The sequence below is a fragment of the Eublepharis macularius genome, chromosome 8 (genome assembly GCF_028583425.1).
Source record: "Eublepharis macularius isolate TG4126 chromosome 8, MPM_Emac_v1.0, whole genome shotgun sequence".
Taxonomy (NCBI): Eukaryota; Metazoa; Chordata; class Lepidosauria; order Squamata; family Eublepharidae; genus Eublepharis; species Eublepharis macularius.
Window position 1 is genome coordinate 20997260 of NC_072797.1, and position 14500 is coordinate 21011759.

The 14500-nt window shown below is 44.6% G+C and overlaps 1 protein-coding gene across 1 annotated transcript in view; it reads right to left on the bottom strand.

Moving 5' to 3' along the window:
• Positions 1-14500, bottom strand: part of PDZD2 (PDZ domain containing 2) — a 187278-nt gene that overhangs the window by 73536 nt on the left and 99242 nt on the right. Inside the window, exons 3-4 of the mRNA XM_054987229.1 lie at positions 5455-5597; positions 788-920 (exon numbers count right to left, since the gene is read on the bottom strand). Of these exons, the coding sequence (XP_054843204.1) occupies positions 788-920; positions 5455-5597 (276 nt within the window). The remainder of the gene's footprint in view (positions 1-787; positions 921-5454; positions 5598-14500) is intronic.

The following is a 14500-nucleotide window of genomic DNA, read 5'->3' on the forward strand; positions in this document are numbered from 1 at the left end:
TTTCTGCTTACCAATATAGGGTACTTTGAAACATGTAATCGGAGAGGTGGCATAAAAATCTTCTAAATAAATAAAATAATCTCTTGCCTATAGACCACATCAGAAGACTTCTATCCCATGTAGTAGAAAAGAGCAAGAGTCCAGTAGCACCTATAAGACTAACACATTTGTGGTAGGGTCACAGCTTTTGCGAGTCACAGCTCACTTCTTCAGATAACAGCTAGAATGTGAGTCCACCTGTCCTTATATCTTTGAGAGTGGAGTGATTTCAAATTTTGTTAGTCTTATAGGTGCTACTGGACTCTTGCTCTTTTCTACTGCTACAGACAGACTAACGGGGCTACCCATCTTGTTCTATCTCATGCGTATACCAGGTCTCAGAAGGAAGTAAACGTGTGTGTAGAAACCAGTTCCACTTTAGAATGTCTGCATTTAACCTTAGCTAATCTAGCCAATAGTCATTGTGAGACTTAGGGTGAAGCTACAAGTGACGAATGACACTTGAACAGCAAGTGTATTTCTCCCTGTTCACTTGCACTCCACTCAATCCACTTGCTGTTCAAGAGTCATTTGTCACTTGTAGCTTGGCCCTCAGATTACATGAATTTTATAAAGCCATCTTTACTAGTGGCCCTCACTCCACCTTGTAACAGCAAATTACACGTTAGTTGTGAATTGTATGAACTTTTGTTTGTCCTGAATTGTTCTAATCCTTCTTAAAAGCCACCTAAGATGAATTTTCAGTGCATTCACAAACCGATGGAATCAAATAGGGAATATTACCTACCCTGCTTGCAACTACCAAGTACACGAGGCCTTCAGCTGACCGAAGAAGGACGACGGCTTCTTCATGGGAGAGACCCACCAAAGACTGGCCGTTGATCATTAGGAGTTCATCCCCCACCTTCAGTCTGCCATCCCTAGGGAAGCAAAAAACAAAAGCCACATTTTATAGCGTTCTTCCCCCCCCCCCCAATAGTAATTTATTTAGGGTTTTTTTTGGTAACAATAAACAATAACAACAACTTCATAAAACAGTAACACATTACCAACAAATAAAGAAACATTAAGAAGTGAAAGTAATCACTAATAATTAGCATCATAACTTTTGAACTTTACAGCTAAAGTATATAAAGTCTATTTTTACAAAGAGAATGAGCAATGTGCACAAGTCTAAAGGTAAGCTATAGAGTAATAGAAGTCTTGTTTCGTCTTAGCCAATGTCCATTTTTCTTCTTTGGTCAAATAATCCAAAATTGGGAGCCATTGTTCTAGAAAATATGACTTAAATTTTGGATTATCCCTTTGCGCCAGTTGGTCAGAGATTTTCTGCAAAATAAAATGGTCCCAGATACGGGATTTCCAGCTGCTCACTGATGGGGCAGTTTTTTGTCTCCAATATGAGGCTATTGTTAATTTAGCTAATGCCAGAAGTAAATAGATAAGATTTAGGCGAGCTGTTGGGATCTCTGGATTTCCCCAAAGATTTAAAAGGATTATCTCATTTTATAGAGTTCTTGAAGCTATCTTGCTGCTGAGGGTGTTATATGCTATGCAGAAAGGCTGTCAGGACATTAGTGCTCAAAGAACAACACAAAACCTGATGTGGCTAAAATATTTTCTAATGATTGTTACTTCCACCCCCTCTGAGAAAGAATGGATAAAAGCCAGCGCTCTCATTCAGTGGGGAAATCGAAAGCTGAATGCAAGAGATTCCATCTGCATTTTGTTAATAATGAATAATCGAGTCACTCCACATTTACTTAACACTTTATCTGGAGCGTTCCAGAGCACTTTATAAACACTAACGATATCACTGGTTAAGTAGGTCAGCTTTAATATTAAATTTTCCGAGAAGTAGTTAACTCACCCCCTTCACTGTGGAGTAGTTAGCGCTGCATGACCTCATTCCACTAATAGTGCTCAGCACCATGTTCATACTGACATGAAGGAATGTGGCGCCTACTAGCCATCTTCCTTCAGTCATCGTATTTTATGCAGAAGACTAGTCCTTTCCCCAGAGTGCTGAATGTCTGACCTACTTCCTCAGCGAGGGAGAGCAGTCCCTCAATAAACTGCCGGAAAAGAGTTGCCAGAAGAAATCTTTAGAAAGAAACAGTTTCTCCCTATGGAGAAAAGTGGGGCACTTTGAAATAAAGCAGAGATTCTAAGTGACTTTTTTTTTTTAGCTTCCAGGAACTAATTCTGTAAGTGGTGTGGCGTAGTGGTTAGAGTGTTGGATTAGGATCCGGGTGACCCAGGTTCGAATCCTCACTTTGCTGGGTAAGCTTGGCTAGTCACTCTTTCTGTGTGACCTAACAGGGTTGTTGTTGTGAGGATTAAAACGGAGGACGGGAGAGCGATGTTATGGTACTCTGAGTCCCCTATGGGAGAGAAAAGGCGGGGTATAAATAGCTAAATAAGCCATTTTTCACATTTAATACTGGAGCTCAGTGCCACTCCCTTATCTGCACATTTAAAGTCAACCCCACACCTCTGCTCAAAGAGCCAGTCCCATCTGGTAGTAAAAGGCCAATTTAAGCTAAGCCAGAAACGCACAATTGTATTTTCCTACACCTCACACTGCTTCTTGTAGATGCTGGGAAGGAGAGGAAGAGGGAGCTGTGGGGCACATCTCTAGCAGAGGTCTAACATCCAGCTGAGCTTCTGCCGCCTCCTTGCCTGCAGGTATAAAAGCCCAGGAGTGGACAGAAACACAAGTCTTAAGGACAAGAGTCAAAGGGCTTTTGGCTCTTTGCCCATGTTCCACACAGCCTTCGCACAATATGTCCAAATCACCTCATGGGATTCAGAAGCCACTCAGAAGGCAGCCTGGTGTTCTCTTTTTTCGAATCACATTCTGCCTCCTTAAATTGTTGTTTACGTCCATTATAGGCAGGTGCCTCTGAAAGCAGCTAAGACGCTCCATTGGGGGCAATCCACTGCTTGAATAAACAAACTACATCTATAAATTACCCTAAGCTGTTTGAGTGTTCCTAAGACCCATCGAAGCACACCTGGGTAAGCTCCCTCACCCCAGGGTAGCTCGGACACCTGCATATTCTCAGGAGAGGATGTTAGTATACAGCAACTGAATAGGTATGGTAAAATGCCATGTAAAAAGCGTGGTGAAATGTTCACCAGTACAGTTTCGGAGAGGGGGGGAGGCATTTGTCAGCAAAACCCTCCTATCCTGCAGAGAGAAGCAGGCTCAGAGCTAAACTACAAGAGACAAATTACACAAGGATGCTCATGTGAAGGGAGTCGCAATGTTAGCTGGGAAGCTGAGTTTTAAAAGAAATCGGAAGGTTCTGTCAATTTCCCCTCTCTACAGAGCCAGCAAAGATCTCCTCAGAGGGTTTGTTTCTTTCCTCTTTGCCTTCTAGAAGGGGAGGTGAAACTGACAGAGCCTTCAGGAGGTAAAGAGGAAATTAGCAAACCCTCTGAGGAGCCATCTTTGCTGGTTCTGTAGAGAGGAGAAATTGACAGAGTCTTCCAATCTCTTTTAAAACTTAGTGCGGAACTACAAGTGACAAAAGGCACAGATTGGACACTTGTCAGCTTCCCTCAAGTTTTGATGGGAAATGTAGGCATCCTGGTCTTGCAGCTTGGCTCTCTGACTGCTGTCCAACGGACTTTTCAACTGCCACTTGTCCAACATTCCGACAAGCTGCCTACATTTCCCATCAAAACTTGAGGGAAGCTGACAAGTGTCCAATCTGTGCCTTTTGTCATTTGTAGTTCCGCACTTAGCTTCCCAGCTAACACTGCGACCTCCTTCACGTGCACCTCCTTGTGTAATTCGTCTCTTGTAGCTTACCTCTAAATCTCTGGCTGATGCAAGGGAAGGGCTCCGTCAAGGGTGCATAGTGATTCTGGGCTCGAGAATTGAGGATGGAGCCACAGAATCCACAGGCAAGGGAGGAGGCAATCAGCCCCCCTCCCCCAGAATCCTACAGTTGATCACCCCGACTCCCTGCACCGCCTAAGCCTTAGGCAGCATGAGAGATCAGGTGTAGGGTGGTGCCCCCACCTCTAATCATCGAGTCTCAGGCAGCACAGAGGATCAGCAGCGACTCTGCAGTAGCAGGGGCCTCCTCAGCTGCCCTCGCTAAGACACCTATCCTCCGGGGTGCCATTTCTGCAGAAGCAGGAAGAACAAACCCATGTGACAAAACATTTTTATGCTGCTCTTTCTCCAAGGAGCTCGGAGGATCATACATTGTTCTCCCTTGTCCATTTTATCCTCACAATAACCCCACCAGGTAGGCTAGGCTAAGAGTGTATGATTGGCCCAAGTGGCGGGACATGACTCAGTGGCAGACCATCTCCTTTGGACGCTGAAGTTTCCAGGTTCCCCAGTATCCCCCCATTAAAAGGATCAGATAGTTGGTGATGTGAAGGACTTGAGACCCACCCTAGAGAGCAACTGCCGGTCAGAGTAGACAGCGCTAGGCTTGCCAGACCAAGGGTCTGACTCAGTATATAGCAATGAAACAAGCACGTGTCACCCCGCAAGCTTCATGGCAGACTGGGGGCCTCTGAGTCCGGCTCTTCTAAATCCCAATCTGGCACTCTACCAGTATCCCACTTGGGCTCTTGAACACATCTAGCATCTCTTTTAAACTGGACTGCTACATACATAGTGTTGGTATGCTCACATCACCACTGCCTGTGCCATAGGTCCTGGGCATGCAACCACTGCACACACAGAAGCGGAGGTCCCAGTTTAAATAAGAAGCAAGATGCATGCAATGGCCTACAGATAACTTTATTCTTGCCCGTCAGCGGTTCATTTAAATTGGGCCAAGCCTGCCTTCTTTTAAGTTGGAGTTTAATCAGCCTCTTTTCCTATAAATTTGCAGGAAGCACCAGAGCTCAACAAACTACCAGCTGAAAAGCCACCCAATCAAATGGCATCCATGATGGTATCTGGCATTTGAGAATAAACTTGCCCTGGCAAAAGAAGAAGTATTTGGACAGCCTACACCTGACCGAGTAACCTCCAAGTTCCTTTTTCTTCCATTCATTTCTATTCCATCCCACTGAGAAACGGGGGAGAAAGGGATCCCATCAGCTGTAGGCAATTGGGTTATATTCCTGACTCAGAAATCTACCACTCATCTCAATACTTTGGCTTCTGCTTCCCAAACACACCTTGGGAAAATCACTCATAATTTTTAACAGTAACCCTCCTGCAGCTCTCTGAGAGGGATGCAAGGGGTTTAATAGCCTTGCTGAGGAATCCTAAGCAATATTATACTCTTCTATAGAACTCAAGAGGCTTGGAAGGATGGAACTCTACCTAGGCTTGTATTGTTAGTGTAGGACTGAAGCACTGTACTATAGCACCTGCCTCTAACTTTTATTTGCTTTTGTATATAAAACTGTTGCAGATGGCAGAGGTGTCGGAATGATCAGACTCGCGCAACGTGACAATGAAACAAACAGTACCTGTACGCACAGCCTCCTTCTTCCACCCGAGCAATGATGATGGCATGTGGAGAGCGCCTTGACCCTCGACCGCCGGTGATCTGGATTCCCAACCCGTCCTTTCCTTTCACCATGGTCATCTTCCATATCCGGCTGCCTTCTCGCTGGGAGGGGAATTTTCAGAGAGGTCTTGCATTTTTATTGAGACAACACACACACACACACCCCTTCCGCCTGCATCTATTTTCTCACTCTGGCTGGGTTCTGGCACACTAGGTCAGCATGCGCAAGAGGGGCTTTTGCTTTGCTGCGAGTAGAAAATCCAGTAGGTGGGCTACAGATTCCTGCCTCGCAATTGTCAGCAAAGGTGACCTGTGCATTTGTGGTACCACGGGTCATATTTAATGCATGCAGATTTGGCAGCATGGATTTAATTGATGTGTCTCCTAAATATTTCAGCACAAGCATGATTTACAACATAGAAATGAATCTATTGAAGTTAATATCCAGGGTGTATGGGAACTGTAATTACAGAAGTAGTTATTTCAGTAACATTCTGGGCTGGTTGACTTGTTCTTAAAGATTTATGCAAGCAACTGGGAAGATATACACCTTGACTTTGAAGCTGTTCTGTGCCTGGATGACACACTGAAAAGGGCTATGATCAAAATGGCACCCAACCATCTTCTCCCTCCCTTGGATGCCCCCCTCAAGCTCGTGGAGAAGCTGAGAAAGAAGCAGCAGAAGCAATTCTAAGGCAGCCCTCTGCATGTAGGGTTGCCAGGTCCCCTTCCCCTCCTGACAAGAGGGTGGGGGGAAACCTGGATCTTATCTCCTTCCCCTTGGAATGATGTATTCACACATGCACAGACCCACGGCTGTGCGATGATGTCATTTCTGGTGACATTTCCAGTGATGTCACCACACAGGTGCAGGAGTGCTCCTGCGCTTCTCAGTAGGCGAATTCGGCCTGTTTGGGGCCCAAATCGGCTTGCAGAGAAGTGCAGGAGTGCTGTTGGAGCGGCGCCTGGGAGATCCAGACCCATTCCTGTGCCTTCCTCCCCCATCGACCAGGTCAGTGGAGACGGGGGCGGGGGTGGAGGGTGAAAGCGGGGGATCCCCTGACCTCACCTCAGGAATAGGATCCCTATCTGCATGTCAAAGTCAATTGACTGCAACACGAACTGTATATATAGTTTGAATCTATGTCACAGTAACAGTGGAGGTGATAAATGCTCTATTTGTCATGGCACTTATTCTCAGCCCTGCAGTGAAGTAATTATGCAGATATCTTACAGCATACTATTAGAAGATTCCCCTGAACTTTTTTGAACAAGCACCTATCCATCTGAATCACTTCAGTAATAACCAATAGCAGTCAGGATATTTCCTCCGCTCACTGCATCCTCACAACAAATCTGTGAGGTGGGTTGGGCCGAGACAGACTGGCCAAAGGCCAGCATTGAGTCTCTTAGCAGAGCAGGGATTTGAACCTGTATCTTTCCAGTCTCCGTCTAATGCTCTAACCACCACATCACATATTGCTACTGTTACAGGCAAACAACATAGACTTGCCTAGTTTCACCTGCCAACTATCAGAAATACAGTAATTCAATGATAAAATTATGAAAGTGTGATCAAGCGTAAGCCATGTGATGAAATATATTTCTCTAACAGGTAAAGTGCTATAAAATGTAAAGAATAATTACTAAATGTTCTGTATGTGTTACCTCAGTAAGTACCAACAGCCCCAGATTGCAGGTTGAGGGAAGGCTAAGAGCTCCAGCATTTTACCTAAATCACCTTGGCAAGTTCATGGCAAGGTTTGATTTGAATCCAGTTCACAGCACACCCTGTTAATCGCTGAGCTAGTGTTCTGTAGCCTTAATTTTTTAAAATTTTATCCTACCTTTCTGCCCTCACAAGCACTACCATGATGGCTAACAATTTAAAACATACATTATAAAATCACATTTTAAACCATTAAAAACCAACCAAAATAAAAACAGCAGCAACACATCATTAAAACTATTAAAACCAGAACTAAAAACATAACAAAGACAAACAACAATTAAAACACGTAAAATATTTGGCAGGAAGGACGGATCATTAAGGAAACACTAAAAAAAACCAATCTTCACCCACTGGTAGACGATAGCAACAGAACGGAACAAATGAATCTATCTGGGGAGAGAGATTCCGAGTTTTAGTACAACTGATTATCAGTTGGGGAGAAACACACACATTTGGATTTCAGCTGGGTTTGGATTTAGGTATCCAATTTCTTTGCATTGCGATGTGTCACTTGTTTGGAATTGAGCACACAGAGAAGCTAAGAATAAATTCAGTACCGTTTTAAGGAATTGCCTCACATTTTGGGGATGGGGGGGCTGTTTCTTTGCTCCTGTCATCAGAGTCTGCCCAGCAAAGGTGAAGAGCCTGTAGGAAATGAGCGCTGGCTGCCTTTTGGCACACTATCCTTGTCAGCAGCAGGCAGCACTGAGCAAACAGCAGGCCCTAACCACTTAGCTGGGCAACGTTTTAAGTGAAAGAGAGGAAGATTTGCAATAATTGAATATAACTGTTTCCAGAAGAAGAGGTTATACCAGCACTGGAAGGCACTTAAAAGAAAAAAAACAAAGGATTCTCATGCCACTGAGACACTGATGCTTACTGCACTGCCGGATTCAGTCCAGTGGCACCTTAGAAATGCTGCAGTACAGTAAGCTTCAGGGTAGGTAGCCATCTTGGTCTGCAGTAGAACATCAGGATTTGAATCCAGTGGCACCTTAAGAGACCAACAATATTTTCAGGGTCTAAGATTTCAAGAGTCAAAGCTCCCTTCTTCAGATACTTCGGACACAGTATCTGAAGAAGGGAGCTTTGACTCTCAAAAGCTCACACACTAAAAATCTTGTTGGTCATTAAGGTGCCACTGGATTCATAATAGTAAAAAGTCCAGTAGCACCTTTAAGACTAATCAACTTAATTGTAGCGCAAGCTTTCCAGAACCACAGCTCTCTTCGTCAGACGCTACAAATAAGTTGGTTAGTCTTAAAGGTGCTACTGGACTCTTTACTATTTTGCAACTACAGTCTAACATGGCTAACTCCTCCAGATCTATGACCATTGGATTCATATCAGTCCAACACGGCTACTTACTTGAAGCTTATTGTATTGCAGTGTTTTACCACAGTGGCCTCCATTACTTGATTCTACAAACTTTATTATACCAAAAAGTACCAGAGAATGACAGCTTCGTAGGGGTCTGGGGGCACCTAGCTGAATTCCCATGGTTGGACCATCTTCTCCGCCAGTCCCTTTCTATCCCATGTTGAGAAAGGGATGGAGAAAAGGAAGGCAGCTCAAATTGTGCCCACAGAGAGGAGGTGAACGCATGAAGCTGCCGTCTATTGAGTCAGATCATTGGTTTATCGAGATTGGTATTGTTCACTGTGGCTGGCAACAGCTCTCTCGGGTCAGGAAGAGATTTTTCACATTGCCTACCTCCTGATCCTTTTATCAAGAGATGATGAGAATTGAACCTGGGACAATCTACATGCAAAGCAGATACTCCACCACCAAGCCACAGGCCACCCCCACTATTTCCAGATGCCCAGGCCATGGGAGCAGCACTACTCAGCTATCAGGATAACCACCTCCTGCCTGGGGAGACAAGAAATCTTACACATAAACAGGAAGCTGCCTTATGCTCAGGGGTCATTTTGTATAAAAAGAGCTGGAGGGACTCATTAGCACAAGCCATTAGCATAACTCATTAGCATATACCATGCCCCCTTGCCATCACCAGAAGTGTGTCATTAGCATAAGTGATTTGCATATGCCACACTTCCTGACATCACCTATCCTGGCTGTTTTGGACCCAAACCTGGCCATTCAGGGCCCAAATTGGGCCCAAAATGGCAAAAGGGGCTGAAAAGGGGCCCAAAATGGTCAGGATCGGGCCGCTACTGAGTAGGAGAGTGATCTACCACCTGTCAGAGGCCCGATCTGGGCCATTTCGGCCCCAATCCAGGCTGAAACGGGCCCAAAATGGCCGAGAGTCAGGTGGGCGGGGCCACCTGACATGTGACCTCTTTGGGGAACTGCCGGAACTGCGTTCCGGCGCGTTCCCCCTCAAAATGCTGCTTATGCTGAATTAGACCTTTGATCTATCAAGGTCAGTATTGTCTACTCAGACTGGCAGCATTTTTGTGAGTTGAGGAGGCCACAGAGGAGCCTGCAGCTTCCCAATTCTCCTCCTCCTCTCTTTGTCACACTTCCCTTAACACACCTCCCTTTGCCTCAGTTCCCATCTGCCTTTAAACGCCTGGAAGAATGTTGCACAGGTAAAAACTTAGAGGAGGCGGAGCCTCACGGAGAGATGAACTCTAGTGATGTAACCTCAGAAAAGGTTGTGTGAGCAAGCTCCAAAATTGTATAGAAAAACCAAAATAATAGTAACAATAAAAGATATTCAACAGTATACAACATAGCACAATAAAAATAGTTTCATCGATGCTAAATAGCCAGTATTACTATTATTACTATTTTAAGTTACTATTAAAATGTACTTTTATTTTGGTGGCTCTATGTATACATTTTTGGAGCTTGCTCACTCAACCTTTTTGGGTTGGATTTCGTTGTTCCCTAATCTGTTACTTTGGGGTTGGATTTTGTTGTTCCTTTTAAGGCGAATGACCTCAGATACAAAGGAGATGCTCTGTCTCACACACTTGATTAGAAATGCCATGAATTTTGCAACACGCACACTTGATAGTCGAATATACATCAATTAACAGCCCCAATCACCTAAGCACAGAACGAATGAGAGAATAATAATAATAAATAATAATATTCAATTTATATACCACCCTTCAGGACAACTTAACACCCCCTCAGAGCAGTTTACAAAGCATGTTATTATTATCCCCACAACAATCCCCCTGCAAGGTGGGTGGGGCTGAGAGAGCTCCAAGAAGCCATGACTGACCCAAGGTCACCCAGCTGGTTTCAAGCGGAGGAGTGAGGAATTAAACCTGGCTCTCCAGATTAGAGTTCTGTCGCACTTAACCACTACACCAAACTGGCTATTCACTTGTCTGTCCACCACCACAAATGGCTATTAAACAGCTCTGCAACTGCACAGTAACTGTGGTGGTGAAGTTTCACTTCATTGCCTTTAGGGGGTGGACAGGTTGTACAGTTGCATAGCAGGTGAAATCACTTCTACCAGGGGTCATTTTGTAGAAAAAGAGCTGGAGGAACTCATTAGCATAACTCATTAGCATATGCCATGCCCCTTGCCATCATCGGACGTGTGTCATTAGCGTAACTGATTTGCGTATGCCACACCCCCTGACATCACCTATCCTGGCTGTTTTGGACCCAATCCTAGCCATTCAGGGCTGAAATTGGGCCCCAAATGACAAAAAGGGGCTGAAAATGGCCAAAAAGGGGCCCAAAATGGTCAGGATCAGACTGCTGCTGAGCGGTAGAGTGATCCACCACTTGTCAGAGGCCCGATCTGGGCCATTTTGGCCCCAATCCAGGCTGAAACGGGCCCAAAATGGCTGAGAGTCAGGTGGGCGGGGCCACCTGACATGTGACCTCTTTGGGGAACTGCCGGAACTGTGTTCCTGTGCGTTCCCCCTCGAAATGAGCCCTGACTTCTACTCAGGATCCTGGTTGGTTGGGTCCGGATATTCAGTGATGCAAGGAGGGGAATTATGCCTCCTGTACAGCTGTGCTAAAATGAGCATGTGCAAATAATGTCGGCAACAACAACTTAAACACCAAATGGTAATTTTTTCTTTAAAAAAAAAAAGAGTATTTCTAATCACTTATTTGCTCACTGACGATTTGTACCATTGGATGATGAGCAGCATGTGGAGATAACAGGTCTGTGGGGGAGGCGGGAATGTAGAACTACCATCGGGCTCTGTCCAAATGCACATGTATGAAACACTGCCCACTGCACTGCACTCTTTGAATATTTGAAAAGTAACCTGATGGACGGGCTCAAGCTCTTCACAAACACTCGGAAAATCAGCTCCCTGTTCACAAACCATGAACAGAAAGTTAAGTTGAACCAACAGGTGTTCTAGCATCCCTGTGCTAGAAGACTTGCCAAATAAAATGATAAGCCGCTGCTTTAGGTTCAACATAAGCCACCTTAAATGTATAAGAACTGTTATGGATCATATTTTCCCATAGGTCTAAGCCACACTGTAGACAGATACCTTATAGACAATCACAGACAGATTCCTCCTCCTTCTATCACCACAGCTCTTCCGGTCTCCTCAAATGTGGCATCGCTTTCTTTCATGATCTTGTACACAGTTCCTCACTCAAGCGTTCCTGGTCTGCCTCTTCTCCAGCCTGGTACACAATCCTTGGATTGCTCATGTCTCAGGCCCTACAAATGGTGTTTCTGGTGCCAGCTCTTTCTATTCCCAAATGCTACCAAAGTTTACCTTTAAACCACTTACTAAATTTCCAGTACCTAATGACTTCACAGTAGCCCAAGATTTGCCCTCAAATGCTCTACCTTCAAGTCCAGAAGAAGCGTAGAAGAGGTTGCCACTAAACAAACATGTTTCCATGTTTAATCACTTTCTATGTTTCTCTATACATGACATCTTACATGAGAATGCCGAAGTGTAGAGAGACGTGATGTTAATAATAATAATAATAATAATAATAATAATAATAATATATAATATATATATATTATTATAATATATTATTATAATATATTCAGGACAACTTAATGCCCACTCAGAGCCATTTACAAAATATGTTATTATTATCCCCACAAACAGACACCCTGTGAGGTGGATGGGGCTGAGAGAGCTCCAGAGAGCCATGACTAGCCCAAGATCACCCAGCTGGCTTCAAGTGGAGGAGCGGGGAATCAAACCCGGCTCTCCAGATTAGAGTCCCGCGCTCCTAAGCACCACACCAAACTGGCTCTTAGCTGGGAAGGTGTCAGTTTCACCTCTCCACAGAGCCAGCCAAGATTGCCCCTCAGAAGGTTTGTTAATTTCCTCTTCTCCTGACAGAGTCTTCAGGGAGGTGAAGAGGAAATTAACAAACACTCTGAGGAGTGATCTTTGCCAGTGCAGTAGAGAGGTGAAATTGACAGAGCCCTCAACTCTCTGTTTTTAAACTATGCTTCCCGGCTAGCATTGCATCTCCCTGCACTTGAGCATTCTCATGTAAGCTGTCTCATGTACAGAGACTCTATGACTGCTTCTTTTAAACCAGTCATAGAAATACAGTACAAAATTGTGTACCCAAAGAACCATTGATTTCGCTAGGCCCCAAGGAACAGCATAAGCCTCTGACTTGCGCAGAAAGTTCACTGATTAAAATATTTATACCGTATCTTTCCCTTGTGATTCTGGACAACTTGCTATTTTAAAAGCTTACCTTACCAAAAAAGGACATCTAATCAATAGAAACCAGAAACACAGGGCTGCCACCCAAAAGTGGGATAGGAAGTGGGACTGCCTGTGTCAAGCAGCGACATTTAAATACCAGGCCGAAATCTCACAGGTTTGCCCTGTGGCCTTAGCCAGCCTCATATTTGAATCAAGTCTCTAGTTAAGGAACAGAGAGAGAGGAGGTGGGCGAAAGCCAGTGAAAGAGGAGAGAGCTTTTTAGTTTTTCAGTCTCAATCCAGCTGGTGGAGTTTCCAAAAATGTGTTTAAAAAAAACACAAAGGGCGATTGCACAGTTCAGGTGTTTGCAATAGCCCGATAAAATGTTTCAAGCCCTTGCCAAGGAAATTATGTCAGCAGCCAGCCTGCAGACAGAGATGGTTCCCTGGAGCTCTTTCTCTTCACAAGCAGCAATAACAGAGTTTGCAGCTCGTCATCTGCAAGGCCTGTTCCGTGCCTCTGCATTCTGCAGCCCTTTTAATCACCGGGGACTCACCAGGCTTCACGTCCCCAGCAGGTTCTCTCCCTCACTCCCATTTATGCATGGAAAACAAATAAACTCCACTTGCTATTGTTGAGGAAGGTAATGGGAAAAACAGCATGGAGTCAGCACTCCAATAAAAATCGGGACGAGTCCAGAGAGCTCTCAGTTGGTTGGAATGTGAAGTGCTATGTCGGCACTTCCAATCTCTGCAGCATGGATATGCAGGAATCTGGAGCCCTCGTTCGTCACCATCTGTCCACACAACTGGCAAGGCCTGACAGGGGACCCTTTGGCGGTACCATCTGCATGTTTACTGTTTGGGACACCTTCCCTGCTCTCATTTCGAGGCTGAAGTGGACACGAGGTGGGCTAAAAGTGAGGAATGTATTGGCATTTTGTCCAAAATAACCACCCCAGTACCCTCATGAAAAAACTAACGTTGAAGGCAGTAGGAAAAGAGGAAGACCCAACATGAGATGTCTTGACTCATTAAAGGAAGCCACGACCTTGCAAGGCCTGGGCAAAGTTGTCAATGACAGGCCATTCTGGAAGTCATTCACAGGGTTAGAAGAGACTTGACAGCACATAACACACACAATATCCTCATGATGATGGCATAAAATGCCATCAAGATGGCACCAAGCAGGTACAAATTTTCTGGATTGATTATCCTAGGCTTAGGGCAATGCCATTTTCTTTTGTTTGCGGAATGCAAGGGGTCAAATAGATGTGGAAGCTGGTATGCAAAACTCCACTCAGCACACTCTTGAAAGCCCATACAGTGGCCAAAATCCCAGCTTAAGTCACCAGGAGGAGAAAAACCCAACATGCCAATAGGGTCACTGCTCACTTGTTGCATACTATAACACTAAAACAGGAGACAGACAAGTTGCCCAAACTACCAACCTATTGCCTCCCTGCAGAGATTCCCTGGTCTGACCTCTTTCTTAATTAACCAACATTGCCCCCCATCCAATTCGATTAATCATTTAATCACTGCGACTTTTTACAGATTCTTGGAAATGCACAATGACCAGATTAAACCATCAACTTACAAATCACAAGAATACTTTTTTAAACACTTGAGTTTCACATGTCATATGCAGCGTGATACATATTGCCAAGTTGCAGAACAAGA